At 46.2% G+C, this 23,001-nt stretch overlaps 1 protein-coding gene and 1 long non-coding RNA gene across 3 annotated transcripts in view; both read left to right on the forward strand.

Moving 5' to 3' along the window:
* Positions 1 to 10,332, forward strand: part of LOC309621350 (myosin-8-like) — a gene marked incomplete at its 3' end in the record, with an annotated part of 56,840 nt that extends 46,508 nt beyond the window's left edge. The window contains exon 4 of the mRNA XM_082408876.1: positions 10,232 to 10,332. Coding sequence (XP_082265002.1) covers positions 10,232 to 10,332 — 101 coding nt within the window. The remainder of the gene's footprint in view (positions 1 to 10,231) is intronic.
* Positions 10,333 to 10,570: 238 nt separating this feature from the next.
* LOC309621351 lies at positions 10,571 to 12,664 on the forward strand. 2 transcript variants are annotated; one of them, XR_014239955.1, is made up of 3 exons: positions 10,571 to 10,677; positions 11,238 to 11,333; positions 12,339 to 12,664. It is a non-coding gene; the product is annotated as an uncharacterized lncRNA (long non-coding RNA). The 2 variants fall into 2 exon arrangements; XR_014239956.1 differs by lacking the exon at positions 10,571 to 10,677 and having other exon boundaries at positions 10,688 to 11,333.
* Positions 12,665 to 23,001: the final 10,337 nt, after the last annotated feature.

The following is a 23,001-nucleotide window of genomic DNA, read 5'->3' on the forward strand; positions in this document are numbered from 1 at the left end:
TGACATCCCCCAGCTATCTCCCCATCCCCGGTGAGTGACAGCCCCCAGCTCTCTCCCAATCACAGCAGTGTGACAGACCCCAGCTGTCTTAGAATTACAAGTAAGTTACAATCCCCATCTCTCTCCCCATCACAGGTGCGTGACAATCCCAAGCTCTCTCCCCATCACAGGTGTGTGATATCCCCCAGCTTTTTCTCCATCACTGGTGAGTGACGGCCCCCAGCTCTCTCCCCATCACAGGTATGAGACAGCCCACAGCTCTCTCCGCATCACAGGTATGTGAAAGACACCAGCTGTCTCCGCATCACAGGTATCTGACAGTCCCCATCATTTTCCCCATCAGAGGTGTGTGACAGGCCCCAGCTCTCTCCCCATTTCAGGTGAGTAAGAAATCCCAGCTCTCTCCCCATCACAGGTATCTGAGAGCCCCCATCTGTCTCCGCATCACAGGAGCCTAACAGCCCCCAACTCTCTACCTATCACAGGTATGTCACAACCGCCATTGTCTCCACATCAAAGGGATGTAACAACCACTAGCTGTCTCTGTATCATAGGTATGTGTGAGCCCCCAGCTCTCTCCTCATCACAAGTGAGTGACAGCCCCCAGCGCTCTCCCGATCACAGGTGTGTGACCATCCCCAGCTGTCTCCATATAACAGGTGCGTGAAAGCCCCCAGCTCTCTCCCTTTCACAGGTGGGTGACAGCCCCTATGTATCGCTCCAACACATGTATGTGACAGCCCCCATCTCTCTCCCCATCACAAGTGAGTGACAGCTACCAGCTCTCTCCCCATCACAGGTGTGTGACCGTCCCCAGGTGTCTCCATATCACAGGTGAGTGACAATGCCCAGCTCTCTCCCATTCACAGGTGTGTGACAGCCACCAGCTCTCTCCCCATCACAGGTGAGTGACAGCTCCCAGCTCTCTCCCCATCACAGGTATTTGAGAGCCCCCAGCTGTCTCCACATCACAGGAGCCTAACAGCCCCCACCTCTCTCCCCATCATAGGTATGTCAGAACGCCCATTGTCTCCACATCACAGGTATGTGACAACCACTAGCTGTCTACGCATCACAGGTATGTGTGAGCCCCAGCTCTCTCCCCATCACAGGTGAGTGACAACCCCCAGCTCTCTCCCCATCACTGGTGTGCGACAGACCCCAGCTCTCTCCCCATCACAGGTGAGTGATAGGTCCCAGCTTTCTCCCCATCACAGGTATGTGTCAATCCCCAGTCGTCTCTACATCACAGGTATGTGAAAGACACCAGTAGTCTCTGCATCACAGGTATCTTACAGACCCCAGGTCTCTCCCCATCACAGGTGTTTGACAGTCCCCATCTCTTTCCCCATCACAGGTGTGTGACAGACCCCAGCTCTCTCCCCATTTCAGGTGAGTAAGAGATCCCAGCTCTCTCCCCATCACAGGTCATTGTAAGCCCTCAGTTCTTTCCCCATCACAGGTATGTGACAGCCACCAGGTGTCTCCACATCATAGGTGCCTGACAGCCCCCAACACTCTCCCCATCACAGGTATGTGACAGACACCAGTATCTCCACATCACAGGTATGTGACAGCCACTACATGTCTCCGCATCACAAGTATGTGTGAGTCCCAGCTCTCTCTCCATCACAGGTGTTTGACAGTCCCCATCTCTCTCCCCTTCCAGGTGTGTGACAGCCCCCAGCTCTCTCCCCATCACAGGTGAGCGACATGCCACAGCTCTCTCCCCATCACAGGTGAGAGACAGCCCCCTGCTATCTCCCCATTACAGGTGTGTGAGAGACCCGAGCTCTCTCTCTATAACAGGTTAATGAAAGCCCACAACTCTCTCCAGATCACAGGTATGTGAGAGCCCGCAGCTGACTCCGCATCACTGGTGATCGACAGCCCCCAACTCTCTGCCAATCACAGGTATGTGACAGCCCCCATCTCTCTCCCCATCACAGGTGTGTGACAGCCCACAGCTCTCTCCCCATTACAGGTGAGTGACAGCCCCCATCTCTCCCCCCATCACCAGTGTGTGACATCCCTCAGCTGTCTCAGCATTACAACTATGTGACAATCCCTAACTCTCTCCCCATTCCAGGTATGTGACAGCCCCCAGCTCTGTCCCCATCACAGATATGTGACAGACCCCAGCTCTCTCCCCATCACAGGTGAATGACAGCCCCCATCTCTCTTCCAACCACAGGGTGAGTAAAAGCCCCCAGCTCTCTCCCCATCACTGGAATGTTACAGCCGCCACCTGACTCCACATCACAGGTATGTGACAGCCACCAGCTCTCTCCGAATCACAGGTATGTGACAGCCCCCAGCTCTCTCCCCATCACAGGGGAGAGACTGCCCCAGCTCTCTCCCCATGATAGGTATGTGACAATCCACAGCTGTCTCCGCCTCACAGGTGCGTGACAGCCTCCAACTCTCTCCCCATCACAGGTATGTCACAGACCCCAACTGTCTCCCCATTATAGGTATGTGATAGACCACAGCTCTCTCCATATCACAGGTATGTGACAACCCCAAGCTCTCTCCCCATCATAGGTGTTTGACCGTCCCCAGCTGTCTCCATATCACAGGTGAGTGACAACGCTCAGCTCTCTCCCGTTCACAGGTGGGTGACAGCCCCCAGCTCTCTCCCTATCACAGGTGAGAGGCAGCCCCCATCTCTCTCCTCATTACAGGTGAGTGACAGCCCCCAGCTCTCTCCCCATCACAGGTGAGTGACAGCCCCCAGTTCTCTCCCCATCACAGGTTTGTGACAGCTCCCAGCTGTCTCTTCATCACAGGTGCCTGAGAGCCCCCAACTCTGTCCCCATCACATGTATGTGAAAGGCCCCAGCAGTCTCCACATCACAGGTATTTGTCAGCCCCCACCTCTCTTCCCATCACTGGTGTTTGACAGTTCCCATCTCTCTCCCCATCACAGGTGTGTGACAGCCCACATCTCTCTCCCCATCACAGGTGAGTGACAGCCCCTAGCTCTCTCCCCATCACAGGTATGTGACAGCCCCAAGGTGTCTCCACATCACAAGTATGAGACAGCAAATAGCTGTCTCCGCATCACAGGTATGTGACAGCCCCCAGCTGTCTCCATATCACAGGTGTGTGAAAGCCCCCAGTTCTCTGCCCTTCACAAGTTGGTGACAGACCCCAGCTCTCTCTCCATCACAGGTGTGTGACCGTCCCCAGGTGTCTCCATATCTCAGGTGAGTGACAACGCCCAGCTCTCTCCCATTCACAGGTGTGTGACAGCCACCAACTTTCTTCCCATCACAGGTATGTGTCAACCCCCAGCTATCTCCACATCACAGGTATGTGAAAGACACCAGCTGTCTCCGCATCACAGGTATCTGACAGCCCCAAGGTCTCTCCCCATCACAGGAGTTTGAGAGTCCCCATCGCTTTCCCCATTACAGGTGTGTGACAGACCCCAGCTCTCTCCCCATTTCAGGTGATTGTAAACCCCCAGCTCTCTCCCCATCACAGGTATATGACAGCCCCCAGCTGTCCCCGCATCTCAGGTGCCTGACATCCCTCAACTCTCTCCCCATAACAAGTATGTGATAGCCCCCACATGTCTCCACATTACAGGTATGTGACGGCCCCCTGATTTTTTCGCATCACAAGTGCTGGACAGCCCTCAATTCTCTACGCATCACAGGTATGTGACAGCCCACAGCTGTCTCCGCATCACATGTGCCTGACAGGCCCCAACTCTCCCCATCTCAGGTATGTGACAACCCCCAGCTCTCTCCCCATCACAGGTATGTGACAACCCCCAGCTCTCTCCCTATCTCAGGTATGTGACAGCACTCAACTGTCTCCACATCTCACGTATGTGACAGACCCCAGCTTTCTCCCCATCACAGGTGAGTGACAGCCTCCAGGTGTTCCCCATCACAGGTATATGACAGCCTCCAGCTCTCTTACCATCACAGGTGTTTCACAGCCCCCATCCCTCTCCCCATCACAGGTGTGTGACACCCCCAGATCTCTCCCCTGCACAGGTGTGTGACAGCTCCCAGCTCTCTCCGCATCACAGCTATGTGACAGCACACAGCTGTCTCATCATCACAGGTATGTGACAGTCCCCATCTCTCTCCCCATTACATGTGTGTGACAACCCCCAGCTTTCTCCCCATCACAGGTGAGTGACGGCACCCAGATGTCTCTCCATCACAAGTATGTGATAGTCCCAAGCTCTCTCTTCATCACAGGTGCCTGACAGCCCCCAACTCTCTCCCGATCATAGGTATGTGACAGCGCCCAGCTGTCTCCACATCACAGGTATGTGACAGTCCCCATCTCTCTCCCCATCACAAGTGTGTGACAGACGCCAGCTCTCTCCCCATCACAGGTGAGTGACAGCCCCAAAATCTCTCCTCATCACAGGTGTCTCACAGGCTCCAGCTCTCTCCCCATCACAGGTATGTGACAGCCCCCAGCGGTCTCCGCATCACAGGTGCCAGACAGGCCCCAACTCTCTCCCTATCACAGGTTTGTGAAAACCCCCAGCTGTCTCCGCCTCACAGGTATGTGACAGCCCACAGCTCTCTCCCCATCACAGGTGAGTGACAGCCCCCAGCTGTCTCCCCATCACAGGTATATGACAGGCCCCAGCTGTCTCCACATCACAGGTATATGACAGCCCCCAGCTGTCTCCCCATTATAGGTGACAGCCCCCAGCTCTCTCCACATAACTGTTATGTGACAACCCCAAGCTCTCTCCCCATCACAGGTGTGTGACCTTCCCCAGTTGTCTCCATATCACAGGTGCGTGACAATGCCCAGCTCTCTTCCATTCACAGGTGGGTGACAGCACCCAGCTCTCTCCCCATCCCTGGTGAGTGAGAGACCCCCTCTCTCTCCCCATTACAGGTGAGTGGCAGCCTCCAGCTCTCTCCCCATCACAGGTATGTGACAACCCCCAACTGTCTCAGGGACTCAGGTATGTGACAGTCCCCATCTCTCTCCCCATCACAGGTGTGTGACAGCCCCCTGCTCTCTCCACATCACAGGTGAGTGACAACAACCAGGTCTCTCCCCATCACAGGTACCTGACAGCCCCCAGCTGTCTCCGCATCACAGGAGCCTGACAGCCCCCAACTTTCTCCCCATCACAGGTATGTGACAGCCCCCATTGTCTCCACATCACAGGTATGTGACAACCACTAGCTCTCTTCCCATCAGAGGTGTGTGACAGCCCCCTGCTCTCTCCCCAGCACAGGTGAGTGACAGCCCCCAGCTCTCTCCCATCACAGGTGTGCGACTGCCCCCAGGTCTCTCCCTATCACAAGTGAGTGACAGCCCCCTGCTTTCTCCCCATCACAGGTATGTGACAGCCCTCAGCTCTCTCCTCGTCACAGGTGCCTGACAGCCCCCAACTTTCTCCCCATCACAGGTATGTGTCAGCCCCCAACTGTCTCCACTTCACAGGTATCTGAAAGACACCAGCTGTCTCCGCATCACAGGTATGTGACAGCCCCCAGGTCTCTCCCCATCACAGGTGCCTGACAGCCCCCAACTTTCTCCCCATCACAGGTATGTGTCAGCCCCCAACTTTCTCCCCATCACAGGTATGTGACAGCCCCCAGCTGTCTCCACATCACAGGTGTGTGACCGTCCCCACCTGTCTCCATATCACAGGTGTGTGACAGCCCCCAGCCCTCTCCCCTTCTCATCTGGTTGACAGCCCTCAGCTCTCTACCCATCACTGGTATGTGACAACCCCAAGCTGTCTCCACATCACAGGTGCGTGACAGCCCCCAGCTCTCTCCCCATCACAGGTAGGTGGCAGTCCCCATCTCTCTCCCCATCACCGGTGAGTCACAGCCCCCAGCTGTCTCCCAATCACAGGTATGTGACAGCCCCCAGCTGTCTCTGCACCACAGGTGCCTGACAGCCCCCAACTCTCTCCCCATCACAGGTATGTGACAGCCCCCAGTCGTCTCTACATCACAGGTATGTGACTGCCCCCAACTGTCTCCCCATCACAGGTATGTCACAGCCCCCAGCTGTCTTCCCGTCACAGGGGTGTGACAGCCCCCCTTCTCTTCTGGCCACCACTCCCCCATTTGGCCACAGCCTCCTCCTTCCCGATTCCCCACAAAATCCTCACATCTATTCACTTTACCCTGGGACCCAAACTTCCCCAATGTAAGGCATAGTCACAGTCAAGCCTTGTTCTCGAGAACAGAGGGTTCGCTGGGCTGCTAAGCTCCGTGCTCTTCTACAGAACATATCTTCCATGGATTCTGTCTCTACATGGCTTTGTGTCCTTGATCCTGTCACTAGATCCCTTAGGATCTCAGACCGCTGTCCTACAAAACTAGACCAGACCCAATGCCCTCTAAAGCCCCTTCTATTTCTGAGACCATGATTCTATGTGTTTTCTCCACAGTAGTCTCCCCCGGTCCTCTCTGTGACCCTTTTGTGTACCGTGTGAAGGTTCAGGGTCATACAGGTGTTCTGTTGTTCCTCCCTCTGCATCTTCAGGTGAGGCCACACACCTGTGTCTTGTCGACACCTCCCCCGAAAGGTTTCCCTGTCTTTGTCCTCTCCTATATGAAGGTCATGAATGAATCACCAATCCCCAAATTCCCTGGCAAATGCCGGTGCTATCAGACAGAGCCTGTGAAAACAGCCTAAATCAAGCCTGTGCTTTGCAGAAGAGATTTCCGACTTAACCATGCAGATTGCGGAAATGAGCAAGAATCTTCAGGAATTGGAGAAGACCAGGAAGCGAGTGCAGCAAGAAAAGTCAGACCTCCAGGCTGCCCTGGAAGAGGTGGAGGCACTTGTCTGAGAAGTGAAGGAGGGCGGGGCGCTGAGGAAGGGGACTAGACCACCCCCAGGGGCCCTTCCTGCAGGAGGCACTGGGGCTCCAATGGGAAGAATCCAGCCCCACCCCCACCCTGGGGGGGACCAGCTGCTCTCTGCTGCCTCGCCTCATGAGTGTTCTCTAGTCCATCGTATTTCTCCTATTGAATAAATAAACTTGTTCATTATGTCCTCAACGTCTTCCTCTCAGAAAGCAAGAACTCAATCACCAAACATCCTGAGAGCCAGCTCAGAATCCCTTAGTTTTAACAGAGAGTTATACAAGGTCATCTTTGGCTGCTGGGAATTCTGTGTGGTCCAAAGAGTGCAGGATCCTGATGCTATCACCAGCTGTGGCCAGTGAGGGGCGGATGCTTAAGAGGGTCTAGGGAAATTTGCACTATGCAGGATAACAGGAGAGCAATTCCTCTGTCTTTCTCTGTCTTTTTTGAGCAGAGGTTGGCTCCTGACTTATGGTCACTATTTAAAAAGACACAGTAATCAAAATTTTTATTAATTGAAAACGATGCTCTGTCCTTCTCAAGACATAAGATTGTTAACAACAAAGCTTCAATTCTAGTTTCATTACTAGTAACAATTTGGGAGCAAACTGTTTGATCTTTTTGAGTACTGTTCTATTTATTTGTAAAATGAGCCTAATAATACCCTTTTTATCCTAATGGGGATGAAAAACCTCATTCAAGAAGGTGGCTGCCCCCGGCAATCCCAATCACTCCTTTACTTTTATCAGGGTTCCTTGAAGCATGAAGAGGGCAAGATTTTGCGTGTCCAGCTAGAGTTGAACCAGCTGAAATCTGAGCTTCACCGCAAGATCACTGAGAAGGAAGAAGAAATCGAGCAGCTGAAAAGAAACAGCCAGCGGGCAACAAAAGCCATGCAAAGCGTGCTGGATGCTGAGATCTGGAGCCGGAATGTTGCTCTGAGGCTGAAGAAGAAGATGGAGAGAGACCTCAGTGAGATGGAGATTCAGCTGGGCCACTCCAACCGCCAGGTGGCAGAGACCCAGAAATACCTGTGCTCAGTCCAGAGCCAGCTCAAGGTGAGTGCACGGCCCCTGGAGGACCTGGCGGGACCTCAGCCTGCCCTGGGCTCCGGTCTCACCACTGGTTTCTCGTGAACGACTCCCAGTTGCATCTGGATGACACCCTGAGGAGCAGCGAGTACCACAAGGAGCAGCTGGCCCTCGTGGAGCGCAGGAATGGCCTCTTGCTGGAGGAGCCGGAGGAGAGGAAGGTGGCCCTGGCACGGACGGAGCGCACCCGCAAGCTGGCGGAGCACAAGCTGCTGGAGGCCAGCGACTGCGTGCAGCTCCTTCACTCCCACGTGTGTCCGTCCTCACTCCACTCTGGGTCCACCCTGGAGGCAGGCAGGACCCAGGCTTGATGGAGAGGAGTTCCCACCGCTCCTTCCAGGCTAGCGGTCAAGACAAACTTCCATTAGGCCTAGTTCTTGGAATAACTTGGTCTCTAGATGGACAGATTGCTGAGCTTTCTTTTATCTGAAGATAAAAGATCATGGGGAAATCAGAGCAAGGCATGACAAATTATTGCATAAAAGGGCTGGAAAAGGCTTCACAGAGGCAGTAACATTTAAGCTGCAAGCTTAGAAAATTAGGATTGTCTTTGGAAATAATTACTTTTAGGAAAGTTCAAGAATTCCTTGTTTCATTTCTTATTTTTTTGGACCACACCACATGGCATACGGGATCTTAGTTCCCCAACCAGAGATTGAACCCGCGCCCCGCGCGGTGGAAACACAAAGCCCTAATCACTGGACTGCCAGGGAATTCCCCCAAAATTCCTTGCTTTAAAAACTATTTTTTGAATTAGCCAAAAAACTAGAAGAATACCAACCATATTGTTAGCATTTTGGGATCTCCTATTCTAGGCTCTTGTGTCTATACATAAATATGATATTTTTTGTAAACGTGATCAATCCTTTTGCAACTTTTTTTCATTTAACAACGTCTTGTGAACATATTTCTATATTTTAAAATAGTTTTCTATGATAGTTTTTTAATGGCAGAAAAGCAGTCCATTTTAGTTGTGTATTATGGCACATTTATTTAATCAGTCTTCTACGGTTGGATATTTTTAGACTGTTCCCAATAAAAATTTTTATGATTAGAAGATTGTATGACTAACTTCTTCATAACTAAATTTTCACATATATCCATGATTACTATTTCCTTCATATTCCTAAAAGTAAGTAAATTCCTGGAAGTATATATTCATGGTCAAAACAGCAAAGACATTTATGATATGTTGTAAATTGGTCTTTAACAAAGTTGTCCCAATTTTTACTCCCATGGGGAAAATAAGTGAGAGTGCTTAGCTATTATTTTTTTTTTTAATCTTCACCGATTTTATGGTTGAAAATGCCTCATTTTAAAAATTCTTATTTCTTTGATTACTAATGAGGTGGAACATTTTGTCGTATTTGTTGGCTATTTGTATTTCTTCTGGTGTGTCTTAGCTATTTGTACTTTTGCCCTTTTTTCTTAATGATTTGTCTTTTTTACATATTAAGGAAGGAACTATTTTTTCAGTAATGCACATTGCAAATGTTTCCTCGTTTGTCATCATCCTAACAACTCTGTACAATGTTTTGATCATGAGAATTATTTTTCATTTCACATAGTTATGTCAACCATTTCCTTGTTCCAGCACCTTTAACTAAATAATTTATCCTTCCTCAAATATTTGAATGTCCACATTTATCATTTACTCAATTCTTTTATGTACAATTCTCGGGCCTGTTTTGGGATATCTGTCTATCAAAAATGAAAGTCTTTTTAATTTTTTTCACCTGTGTGAAAAATAAGAAATGGAACGTTCTCGAGCTTGACTTCTTTCCCCACCCAACCCTCTCCCTTCCAATCGTTGTAAGTGTCCAAATGTAGCCCGAACCTCTTATCTAATTTTTCTTGTAGAACACGTGCCTGATAAATACCAAGAAAAAACTGGAAGCTGACATAGCCCAATGCCAGGCAGAGGTGGAGAAGTCTATCCAGGAGTCCAAAAATGCAGAGGAGAAGGCCAAGAAGGCCGTCACGCATGTGCGCTCCATTCTTTCTTATCAGAGATGCTGTCTGGAGATAAGAAAGGGGCTTCTACGCCGCCCCTTTGGGACCTGCAAGTAGGTTTCCTCTCCTCACCCCTGCATTCAGTCAGTGGTGGCTTCCCGGAGAGACGGAAGGAGACGGAGCCTCAGCAGAGGCAAAGTGGGAGGGGAACCATGCAGCATCAGCGGTGGCTGCGGCAAGGAGGAAAGCATCAGCGTGCCTAGTACCAGCCTCACAGCACCCTCCGTGTGCCCGCATAGGAGGGGTGGGTGGCCCACTGCTGCCTCTTGTGAACTTAACCAGGCGGCCATGATGGCCGAGGAGCTGACAGAGAAGGAGCAGGACACCAGCGCCCACCTGGAGCGGATGAAGAAGAACCTGGAGCAGACGGTGAAGGACCTGCAGCACCGCCTGGACGAGGCTGAGCAGCTGGCCCTGAAGGGTGGCAAGAAGCACATCCAGAAGCTGGAGGCCAGGGTGGGTCTCTCAATCTCTCTGAATCCGGAAAGTGAAAACGGCACTCCCCGATCCTTCTCTCTTCTTGTATATTGACTCCCATCCTTATCCTGTGGCTGGGGACAGCCACCCAATATCGTCAGTAGGTCCTGAGTTAATTAACATCCCCCAAGACTGACTATATAAGTATCTTTCTTGATTGTTGGTACGTGAGCTTGAAGGAGAGGTAGGTTGAAAGTGAGCAGAAACGTAATGCTGAGGCTGTTAAAGGTTTGCGGAAACACGAGAGAAGAGTAAAGGAACTCACCTACCAGGTAAGGGGAAGAGCTTTCTAGAATATCCAGACTTCCTGCACAAAGGGAAATTGAAAACCTGGTGACTATGTGGTACTCACAAATAGCTACATGTTAACTCGATATACATAAGGGGCAAATGACACAATCACCTATCACAGACCCTTTCCTAAGCTAGGAAAATCAGGAAGGCCTTTAGAAAATCGTGTAAGTGAGGAAAGAATACAGGTTTCAAAGACAGATAAACTGGTATTAGTCCTAGTTTGGCCTCTTACTTTTTAAACTCGGATAGGTTACCTAACACTCTCAACCTTAATTCATCACCTGTAAAATAGAATAAAAACATCTACTCACCAGAGTAGGCAGGTAAGGATTAGAGACGTGTATAACTCTCCAATATAGTGCCTGCACACAGTGGACATTTAACAAGAGTGGCTACTGTTAATACTATGAAGGAAGCCTCAGAGTTGACCACATTTACCCCAGGCCCACCTGCCATCATATCAAAGTGATTTACTTCACCACCTGTAGTGGGTTGATTTTGTTGGATTCAATGCAGACCATTTTTTTCAAACTTCCAGACTGAGGAAGACCGCAAGAATGTTCTCAGGCTGCAAGACCTGGTAGATAAATTACAGGCAAAGGTGAAATCATACAAGAGACAAGCTGAGGAGGCTGTAAGTATCTTTAAGCCCTTGAGGGAAGAAGGAAACTTCGTTGGGGGTAGAAAGTATATTAAGAGAATGTGTTAATGAGAAAGAAAGAGACCAAGTAAGAATATGTCATTCTTATTTTAAGAGAGAGGATATAAATATGAATTTACCCCCAAATCCTAATTATAGAATAAGACCTCAAGACGAGATATTTTTATTATTAAGCAATTTGTAGGGGTTGGGGGAAAAAAAGAAAATTCCAAATAACCCACCTTACTTGATAGCTGCAAAGAATATCCAGCAGAAAATCTAACACCAGGATAAATATTCCTCTCCCTCTAGAAATGCACAAAATCAATTGTTCCCAAAAGCCAAACAGAAATCTTTTACCCCAGCTGACTCCTTCCCTCACTACCACTGTCATCAGCAGGGACTTATCCCTGCACATTCGCTGTAGCAAATTAGGATGTGTTGGGAGATTCTCCAGCTTCACTTTTCCTGGTTGTTCCCCACTCTTCCAGACACAATGTAGTGGGTAAGAGGTAAGAAAAGGGAACACGAAAGGGAGAGGCACGAATGGTAGTAAGTGCAACCAACAAAGGGCATAATTTCTTCCTATCCCCATCCCCCCACCCGCAGCGTCTCTGTATACCAGAGTTAAAATATATGGCAAAAACACTTCAACTGGGATTTTCCCAAAGTCAGAATTTGACCTTACATTTACTGTCTAACCTCTGTGAGCGAGCGCACATGGGTCTCTTCCTCCTTTCCACTCACTCCATACATCGTAAGTAGACTGCACGTATACATGGGTTTGACATAATGAGCTCGTCTCTTCCATTTCAAAACTATTTCTTCTTTCATTCTTTAGAGTAAAAAATGTAACTGAAGTTACAAGTTCTGTCTGGATTTGAAATCAGATATGACAAACAAACCGTAAGAAGGAAATATCTGAGTTGAGGAAATAATCCTGTTTGTGACAAGTGCAATGAGAACCACAAAGTCTAACTCTCACAACTTTATTCTTAGGAGGAACAATCCAATGCTAATCTTGCCAAATTCCGCAAGCTCCAGCACGAGCTGGAGGAGGCCAAGGAACGGGCTGACATTGCCGAGTCCCAGGTCAACAAGCTGCGGGTGAAGAGCCGGAAGATTCACACACAAGTCAGTGCAGAGTGAACACATCTGCCTGATGCTGCCAAGGGGCTGAAGAAATGCACAAAATGTGCTATTTTGGGTCACTTGCTTTGTGATGTTTTTCTCTTCATGTTGAATAAATAAAAACTACAGTGAACTGATAAACTGAACCAGACTCATTTACTTCCAAAATTACTTATTCTCAAACACAGTTCTCACCTAGCTATTATTATTCTAACATTATATATGGCTTTGTGGAACATTCAATATCTGTACCTCCCTCACCACCCCGCATCCCCTTTCCCATCTCCAGCTCCACCACACACACACACACACAATTATCTTTTACTGGACGTAATTTTATTAAGTCTCTCTAGATTGTTACAACTGGCTAAGGAAACCACTCACTGAGGTTACGCCTTCAGACAGGACACACTCATGCACCCACTCCACGGGTGGTTACTGAGCATCTACTATGCGCCGGGCCCTGCTCTCAGTACTATGGGAATAGCAGTGAACAAAGCATAGTTCCCTCCCTCTGGGAACTTATATTCTGCAAGGAAAGAAAGGCAGTCAACAAATAAGAAGCTGTGTCTACTATATTTAAAATAGATAATCAACAAGAACCTAGTGTATAGCACAGGGAACTCGGCTCAGTATTCTGTAATAACCTAAACGGGAAAAGAATTTGAAAAAGAATGGATACTTGTATGGGTATAAGTGAATCACTCTGATGTACACCTGTAACTAACACATCATTGTTAATCAACTATCCTCCAACATAAAATTTTTGTAAAAAGATCTACAAAAAAAATAAGAAGCTGCGTAACGTGTCAGGTAAGTGCTCATGAGAAATAAAAAAAGTAAGAGGGAGGCAGTTAGTACTATGTAGAGAGGAGTCAAGCAAGGCCTAAGAAAAACACATTTGAGCTGAGACCTGAAGGAAGCAAGAGTATTCCAGGCAGAGGGAACAAAAGAAAATGCAAAGGCCCTGAGGCAGGGGCAGTTTGGCATGTCCCAGGGACAGGAAGGAGGCCAGCAGGGCTAGAGGAGAATGAGCAAGATAGTTACGGCATAAGAGAGGAACCTGGGACCCCAGGGATCATGTAGGGCTTCAGGGCAACCTGAGGACTTTTTTCTTCACTCAGAGTGAGATGGGAAATCTTTGGAGTGTTTTGAGCAGAGGAGTGATATTAACACACATTTTAAAAGAATCACTCTGGGGACTTCCCTGGTGGCGCAGTGGTTGAGAATCTGCCTGCCAATGCAGGGGACACGGGTTCAAGCCCTGGTCCTGGAAGATCCCACATGCCGCGGAGCAACTAAGCCCATGCACCACAACTACTAAGCCTGTGCTCTAGAGCCTGCAAGCCACAACTACTGAGCCCGCATGCTGCAACTACTGAAGCCCTCACACCTAGGGCCCGTGCTCCACAACAAGAGAAGCCACCGCAATGAGAAGCCTCTGCACCGCAAGGGAGAGTAGCCCCCTCTCGCCGCAACTACAGAAAGCCCGTGCGCAGCAAAGAAGACCCAACACAGCCAAAATGAATAAATAAATAAGTCTTTAAAAAAAAAAAAAAAGAATCACTCTGCTGCATTGAGAATACACTGAAGGGGGCAGAGGTCGAAACTGTGAGACCAGTTAGGAGCCTACTGCAAAATAAAAGATAAAAAATGACAGTGGCTTAGACCAGGGAGATAGGCACTGGGAGATGACGAGAAGCAGATGGATTCTAGATGTACTGTGAAGGTGGCGCACATAGGGTTTTCTGACAGATTGGATGGATGAGTGGGTGAGAGAGAGAGAGAGAAAGGACTTATGAAAAGAGGAAGGATAAAACAAGATAGATTTAGTTCAGTATAAACATGAGGAGTTTGGTATCTAGAAAGAGAGGAAGCATTAGAACAAAAATGCAATCTAGACAAAAATTGTACTTTATGCACTCCTGTCCCTCTTCCACCTTCTACCATCCACACTCCCTTGCCTCTCAACCCCTATCAGCCTCACTCCTTTACAGTATAAACTGCACAGGCCTCAATCGCAAAAATGTCTAAAATTAATAACAGTTTAAAACAAAAAAATTCAAAATACTCTCCTAAATTAAATTTTGGATCAAAGAGGAAACCACAAGGAGAATCACAAAAACTTCTAGAAGTAAACATAAGAGTAAATCTTTGTGACCTTGGTTTACACAAAGATTTCTTAGATGCCAACACCAAAAGCACAAGCCATGAGAGAAAAAATTGATAAACTGGATTTCATCAAAATTCAGTTTCTGCACTTTGAAAAACACTGTTAAACAGAATGAAAGGACAAGCCACCGACTGAGAAAAAGTATTTGCAAATTATACCCCTGATAAAGGACTTGTGTCTAGAATACATACAGAAATCTATATCTTCACTAAAAAGAAAACAAATCACCCAATTTTTAAAGAACCAAAAGATTTAAACAAACATTTCACCAAAGAAGATATACACAGAGCACATGAAAAATGCTCATCATGAATCATTAGGGGACTAATAATTAAAACATAATGAGATATCACAACACACCTATTACAATGACTAAAAGTCCAAGTGTTGGCCAAGAGGTGGAGGTACTGGACCTCTCACACCAGCTAGTGGTCATGTAAAACAGCATAACCATTTTGGAAAATAGTTTGGCAGCCTCTTAAAAAGTTAAGAAATTACCCATTTGTTCCAGTCGTTCCACTTCTAGGTATTTACTCAAGAGAAATGAAAACGTATGTCCACACAAATATTCACAGCATATTTATCTGTAATAGCCCCAAACTGAAAACCACCCAAATGGCCATTAACAGGTGAATGGATAAACACATTGTGGTAAATCCATATAATGTAATACTACAAAATGATAAAAAATAAACTATTGGGCTTCCCTGGTGGCGCAGTGGTTAAGAATCCGCCTGCCAATGTAGGGGACACGGGTTCGAGCCCTGGTCCAGGAAGATCCCACATGCCGTGGAGCAACTAAGTCCATGCACCACAACTACTGAGCCTGCGCTCTAGAGCCCGAGAGCCACAACTACTGAAGCCCACGCACCTAGAGCCCGTGCTCCACAACAAGAGAAGCCACCGCAATAAGAAGCCCGCACACCGCAACGAAGAGTAGCCTCAGCTCGCCGCAACCAGAGAAAAGCCCGCCCGCGGCAACGAAGACCAAATGCAGCCAGAAACAATAAATAAATAAAATAATAAAATAAATAAATTTTTTTTTAAAATGATAAAAATAAACTATTAACACACACAAAAACATGGATGGATCTCAAAATAATAATGCTGATGGAAAGTAGCCAGACCAAAAAAGTGTAGACTCTATTATTCCATTTATATAAAATTCTAGGGAAAAAAAAATGAATCTATAGTGACTGAAAGCTGACTAGTGGTTGCCTAGGGATAGAGAGGCAGGATTTATGGGAGGCACAGAAGGACAGTAGGATGTATTACAAAGGACCAGGAGGAAACTTTGCGGGTGATGGACATGTTCATTATCTTGATTCAGATGATGGTGTCACAGTGTATACATGTGTCGAGACTCTTTAAATATGTACAGTTCGTTATACATCAATTATATCCCCATAAAGCTGTAAAAATTTTTCATTGGGGGAAATACTACAATTATAGTGCTTTGGGAAAATAATAATTAAGATACTGTATGTCCAACTTTAAAGCCAGAGTTATAATTTTTGATAGGAATTACATTAAATCTATTTACCAGTTTGGGGAAAATTAGCTTACTATATTGATTCTTCCAATTCGTGAATAAAGTATGTTTTTCCATTTATTCAGATCCTCTTCAATTTCTGTCTTCCTTGTTTTACAGTTTCCAGCATACAAGTCCTGTACATGTTTTGTTAGATTTACACCTAAATTCTTTTTCTTTCTTTTTGTTTTTAAGTAATTGTAAATTGTATTGTACTTCTTGTTTTTGTTTTTTTTTTTTTTTTTTTTTTTGGCTGCATTGGGCCTTTGTTGCTGCACGCAGGCTTTCTCTAGTTGCAGCGAGCGTGGGCTGCTCTTCATTGCGATGCGCAGGCTTCTCACTGCGGTGGCTTCTCTTGTTGTGGAGCACGGGCTCTAGGCACACGGGCTTCAGTAGTTGTGGCTCTCGGGCTCTAGAGCATAGGCTCAGTTGTTGTGGTGCACGACCTGAGTTGCTCCATGGCGTGTGGGATCTTCCCGGACCAGGGATCAAACCTGTGTCCCCTGCATTGGCAGACAGATTTTTAACCACTGCGCCACCAGGGAAGTCCCTGTATTTCTAATTTTGGTGTCCACGTGTTCACTGCTAGCATACAGCCTAAAGAAATACAACTGATTTTTGTATGTTTATGTTATACCCTGAAACCCTACTGAACTCACTTCATAGTTCTGAGTTTGGGGGGAAATTCTTTGGGATTTTCTACATCAACAATCATGTACCTCAGAAAACAACCACTTAAGGTGAATCGAAATTAATTAAAATGAAGTCCAAAATTACACAGTAAATTGTGGGGAAAAAGTCTGATTGGGATTTTATCATAAAAATCAAGCCAGAACTACTGAAATAAATTTATTTTCTCTTATACTTCACAAGATTTACGTTACAACTGCATCTCTGTTAATTCTTAGAACAAAGAATGAATCAATGTTGGAGTTGGGAGGAAAGGAACATCCTTCTCACAATCTTGTATGATGTGGCACCCTTTATGTTTAACTTTTGCAATGCAATCATAAAGAATGTCCTTTTTTGCAAAAACTGTATGATGTCTTCATTGATATTTTAAGGGTCTTCCTAATCCTTTGATCCTAAACTCACTCCCTTGAAGCACTTATTGGATCATCATTGTCCATGTTCAGAGTTTTATAATTATTAACTAGTTCAGTGCTGCTGCATCACCCTGGCCAGTGGCTTTGCAAAATTCAAGCAGGTTTCTAATACCACTTTCATCAACTTCATTAAATTCTGAAAATTTTGCAGTATTTGTCATTTTATTTTGCAGTCATGTTGCACTGACTATTGCATATTTACAACACCTGATAATCAGTATGCTCATGTACTAGGGAATAACAAAACTGACTCCATATCAGATCTGTTTCTTTTACTTTAACCTTTGTACTTTGTTTTTGCTACAACTTAATGTTGTCTATAGCCTGAAATATACAGGATAGCCAATTCTCAAGGCTCTGGCCTTTACAGGTGTAACACTTTTCCATTCATAGAGAGATAAAAAGTTGCAGAACAGAGAATAACGTTTGTCTTGTTGGGAGGTTTACAGGAACAGCATGACCTGACCTAAGTGGACAGCTACAAGAACAAAGGATTCCGACACCAAGTTTGCAACAGCTAACAACACTCCCTCCCCTTTTAGTATAAAAAAAGCCTGAATTCTACCTCGGGGAAGATGGTTCTAGCCCATCTTACCTGAGGACCCTAGCCCACCATCTTCTTGGTCTGCTGGCTTTCCGAATAAAGTCACTATGCCTTGCCCCAACCACTCGTCTCTCGATTTGTTGACCTGTTGTGCGGCAAGCAATATGAGCTTGGGCTCCGTAACGATCATTAGAGAATACTTATTGTTTTCTTATGCCACATCACTACTGTGGAGACTCTAATAACAGGCATTGTACTACTGCAAACCTTAAAACAGTCATACCCTTTGCCCAGAAAGTCTATTCTATAAATATCGTCAAGATATGCATAAACATATGCACACATATGTTTACAGGAATATTTAAAAGAAAAAAAAATTAGCGCACCTTAGGTGCCCCAAAATAGAAAACTGAGTACAGTCATAGGATGGAACGATATGTAACTATTAAAAATCATGATGTAGAAGAAGAGTTAATATCATGGTAAAATTTCCCAGAATCTGTTAAGTTGCAAAGGCAGAATACAAAACCATGCTTACAGGCTGATACCCTAATTGTGTATTTGTTTAAAGCACGTGTTTAAAAAAACAAAACAAAACTGTGTATGTGTTTACAAACATAAAAAAAAGTGTAAAAGGACTTAATCCAAATTCCGGTAGAGATTACTTCTATGCTAAAATCTTAGGAGTGATTTAAATTTTTCCTTCAGTATGTTTGATTATGTTTTTCAATCTTTCTACAATGTGTACCTCACTTTGAGAATTTTTTTAAAGGCTCGTGTTCTTTAAATACAATAAATAAAAGGAACGTGCTTCTTAAGAGGACTTCATATCCAATTCTCGTCAAAGACATGGGTATAACTGACAAGAGAAAGGTGAAGAGGAGAGGGTCATTTGATGGACGAGACCATTAGCACAACTACTAAAAGCTGTTGCCTTTCAGCCAAGTTTTCGGTAAGCATTACCATTCCAGGGCTAACACAGCAGCTGTCGGTGAGCAAACTTAAATTCTGCCTCCTGGCTGTGACAGAGGTTTGGGCACATGTTACATTGACACCAGTGTCCCCAGGCACCTTCACTGCGGACTTAGTCGGTCCCATTTTCCTAAGTGGGAGGCTGAAGAATCAGCTGTGGGCAGATGCAAAGAACCTTACTTCCTTAAGGATGGAATTTACCAGCCTGATTCCTCCCTCCTGGCTCCAAGCGCCACCAAGATGCTGCTTCCGGAGCCCACGAGAGAAAAAGAAAGCCTCTTCGCTGATGAAGGAGAAAAACATTCCCCTTGGGGAACACACCCAAAACAGGGCTTTTCTTATATTATAGTAGCCTGACCTTCCCAAGAGGGCGGGCTCTTTTCTCAGCTCCTCACAGAAACAACGGCTTATGGCTCTCTCTCGGGGCAACTGAGGTACAACACAGGGGGAGCCCTCAAATTATGAAAAATGTTGTTAAGAGGATGGATGGGAAAGGTGGTATCTCTGGAGCAACAGAATCATATTTTTTTCCGGTATATTCTGAAAAATAATTCTATTGATACCCACAGTTTTTAGTACCCAAAAATGGATTTAGCCCTATATATTACATAAGTACATGTCTATGCAATGTAATAAAACGCCTACAAACGTACTGAAAAACTTCAAATGGAATTTGGCGACTTGAGACTTTTCAGAAATTTCCTTGTGGCCCAGTCACGTCAAGTGCCTGGGGTTCGAATTCCCTCACCACTTCCGGCTTCACACCCTCCCACCACACGCACAGTTAAGCTCTGGAATCGTGGAGCTGACGAGAAACGCCTGCCTCTCTCACAAACTCCAAACGTACACTCACCGGCCAGGGCCCCTCACCGTCTCCAGGCTCGTCCCAACCCTGGCGGAATCACTTCCAGCCTTTCCTTCCCCGGTGGCGCACTCCTCCCATGATGCCCTGGGGCGCACCCCTCCCATGATGCCCCGGGGCGCACCCCTCCCATGATGCCCCGGGGCGCACCCCTCCCATGATGCCCCGGGGCGCACCCCTCCCATGATGCCCCGGGGCGCACCGGAAGCAACTCCTCACCTCTCTGGGAAATTGAAACCGCCTTTCTTCTCGGTAGTTACCGGCTGTTTCCTTGGAAGTCCACGGCTGCTGATTTTTTCACGTGTTTTCAATACTGTGATCCACCCACCCTCCCCGAACTAGATGGTAAGCTGTTGGAGAGAACCAACTTCTAATCCCCAATGCCTGGAACGGTGTCTTTATAAGCCATTTGCTAAATGAAGAGCAGCTAAACGTTTTGTTTGACAGAGTGAAGCAAAGCTGAGTAGAAAAACAGCAGATAACAGAGCCAACGCTCAGCAGAGAATACGGAAGAATAGCGTTACCTTTATAATAACAGCTGGCATTTAAAACCCTAAATCCTTACCTTAGTTTGCAAGGCTCTAAGCCTCTGGCCCCTAGCCGCTTCTGCCACTTCATTCCTTGCTACTGTATCCCTGGCTCCTTTCATCCCTGCCCTACTGGCCTTTATTCTGTTCCTGTGCAGGCAAGTTCCCCTCCCAGAGCCTTTGCATTTGTTTCCTCTGCCTGGAATACTGTGCCCCGTTGATATTCTCCTGGCTAGCTCTTCCTCTAAGTGCTCAAATATCATCTCTTTAGAGAAACTTATCCTGATTGATCCATTTCAAACCCACACAGCCACTGTTTCCTTATCCTAATTTTCCTTTCCTTCAGACAATTTATCACTAATTGACATTTGATATCTGTTTGTTTGTTGTCTGTCCCCACATACACACACACTAGAATAGAGTTTCCATGAGGGCAGAGACTTTGCCTGTTCTGTTCCCTAGTGCTTAAAATCTTCCCAGCATGTAGTAAGCCCTCAATGAATGTTTGATGAATAAACAATTGAATACGTGCATGCTCCCTGTTACCGGCTCTGTGCATTACAGCTTCAAAATTAGCAATTCCATATGTGAATTTCATCACCATCCTGGTTTTGTGAGAGATCTCAAGCTGGTTCCATCTAGCCCCATCTTGGTCAAGTTTGAGGATTTTGCCATCATACCCCCAACCACCTTTTGGGTAGGGTGATAAATTTATCTGGGTTTGCCCAGGATTGTCCTGATTTTAAAACTGAAGTCTCAGGAATCTCTTCAATTCCAAGCAAATTAGGAAGGTTGGTCACCCTGCTTTGAGGTATCTAGGCTCCATTTTCCTCGTCTTGTTTTATTGTTGTGAGTGTGTGGAATGAGGGGGTGGGGGGTGGGGGGTGGCGGTGACTTAAGAGTGTTCTGGGCCATCTGGAGAGGAAATTGGCTATATGTAGTGGGTAGAATGGGAGGGCTGGATGGCCAGTAGTGAGGCTGTGGTCAGCTGATGGGCCTTACCAAACAGCAACAAAAAAGAGATGAAAGAACAACATAGAAGATGCTGTCCTGGCTTCCAGAGCCCTCTGGCACAGGCAACGGTTGGTACATTCTCTAGAGAAAGTTCCTGGCTTCTAAGTCTCAGGCTCTGCTGTTGACATGGCCTCACCCACTCCATGTCACTTTCAAAAAGTAGCCTATCATGCATTTATTAACTCAGTTGTCACAAGAACCCCATGAGTTAGGTATTGTTATCATCCCCATTTTACAGATGAAGAAACTGAGGCTCAGAAAAGTAGAATAAGTTGCGCAAATTCAAATAGTTTAAATAGTGAAGTCAGGATTTGAACCTCAGTATTCTGACTCTCAAAGTCCACTCTTAGTCACTACATTATCATGCAGCTCTTAACAATGTAAATATGCATTTGGGCTATGCCTAGCCAAGGGCATAAAATCTTTTTTTTTTTTTTAGGCTATGTTGTTTCATACCCCAACAGTTGAAATTAAAAGTAACTGATCACGCGTTTCTTAGTTCTAATGAGGCTTTAAGCACTGAAGAAACCAACAAAAAAAATACAACTACTAGACAAAAATGGGCAAATGACATGGACGCTAAGTCTCACAGGCATCAGTCAAGATTAGAAAGTCTAATAAGCCAGATAAGAAAGTCTCCAGTTTACTGGACAGACCTAACTGGTAGAATTTCTTCTCTGAACACAATGTTCCCAGGCCATGCACACACTCTCTCCATGATATTTTCAGAGAAGGATGCCTCGTTTGCGTGTAATTCTGAGAAGTATGTATAATTCTGAGAGCGTTAGTGTCTTAACAGGATCTTGCAAAGCCAGAAACAGCTGTCTTGTAGTGAAAACACAAACTGGACTTGGATTCAAACCAGACTTGTTCTAGCTCCCATTCTGCCACTTACTAGCTGTATGACTAGTCACTTAATCTTGCCAAGCCTCAGTTTTCCAACCTGTAAAACTGATAAATCTATGTCCTCACTGATTGAAGGAAAATCAGTATAAATATTTCTCTGGATAATCGCCCATCAACTTTTTGCTTTGCAAAATTGTAGTGTAGAAATGCCAGCAGTATGGAAGTTTATGTATTGCACTTGAAAGAGTTCTGAACTAGCGCTCTTGGATCTGAGAGTAGAATGGGAAGGGGGTCTGTCTAATTAATTAGCATTAATTAGGTAACCTGTCCAGAACCTCAGTTTCTGATTCTGTAACATCAGGGTTAGATTAGGTAATATTCAAGGTTCTCCTCTAGTTCTGGATCTAATATTCTCACTCAATATTTTTAATTAGGCGATTCAATATAAATTTGTATCATTCACTAATATACCTGTCCTGTGACTTTTGCCCAGAAATTTCTGTTTCTGGCTGGGGAACTTCTTGCTGCTTTTGGAAATTTCATCTGTTACATAGCTCTTAGATAGTTGTAACGGGTAAGGGATGATCCTCCTATCAGCACAATTAACTGCCCTTTCTTCTCAAGTAGCCCTCTGCGAAATGAACTTGATTACACTTGTTTCCTGGGCCTATTTGGCCCTGCTGCTGCTTTCTCCATCCAAATCTGCATTTCCTCTGAATGCGCCTTATATAATGATTGGTGGAGAGATTTGCTCCCAGGGAAATCAGGAAAACGTTTTCCTCCTTAACACCTGCTCACTCCTTAATCCTTGCCTTCAAAGCTTCCACCCCCACCATCCTGCTGACATTAATGTCAGGATCACCTCTCTGACTGACCCAATGCCCTTTTCATGGTTCTCCTTTTCTCCATCTTCCCTGTAGAGCTTTTTACTATATCCTCTCTCTTGAAAATACCAC

The sequence above is a fragment of the Balaenoptera borealis genome (genome assembly GCF_965194805.1).
Source record: "Balaenoptera borealis genome assembly, contig: HAP1_SCAFFOLD_332, whole genome shotgun sequence".
NCBI classification, from domain to species: domain Eukaryota; kingdom Metazoa; phylum Chordata; class Mammalia; order Artiodactyla; family Balaenopteridae; genus Balaenoptera; species Balaenoptera borealis.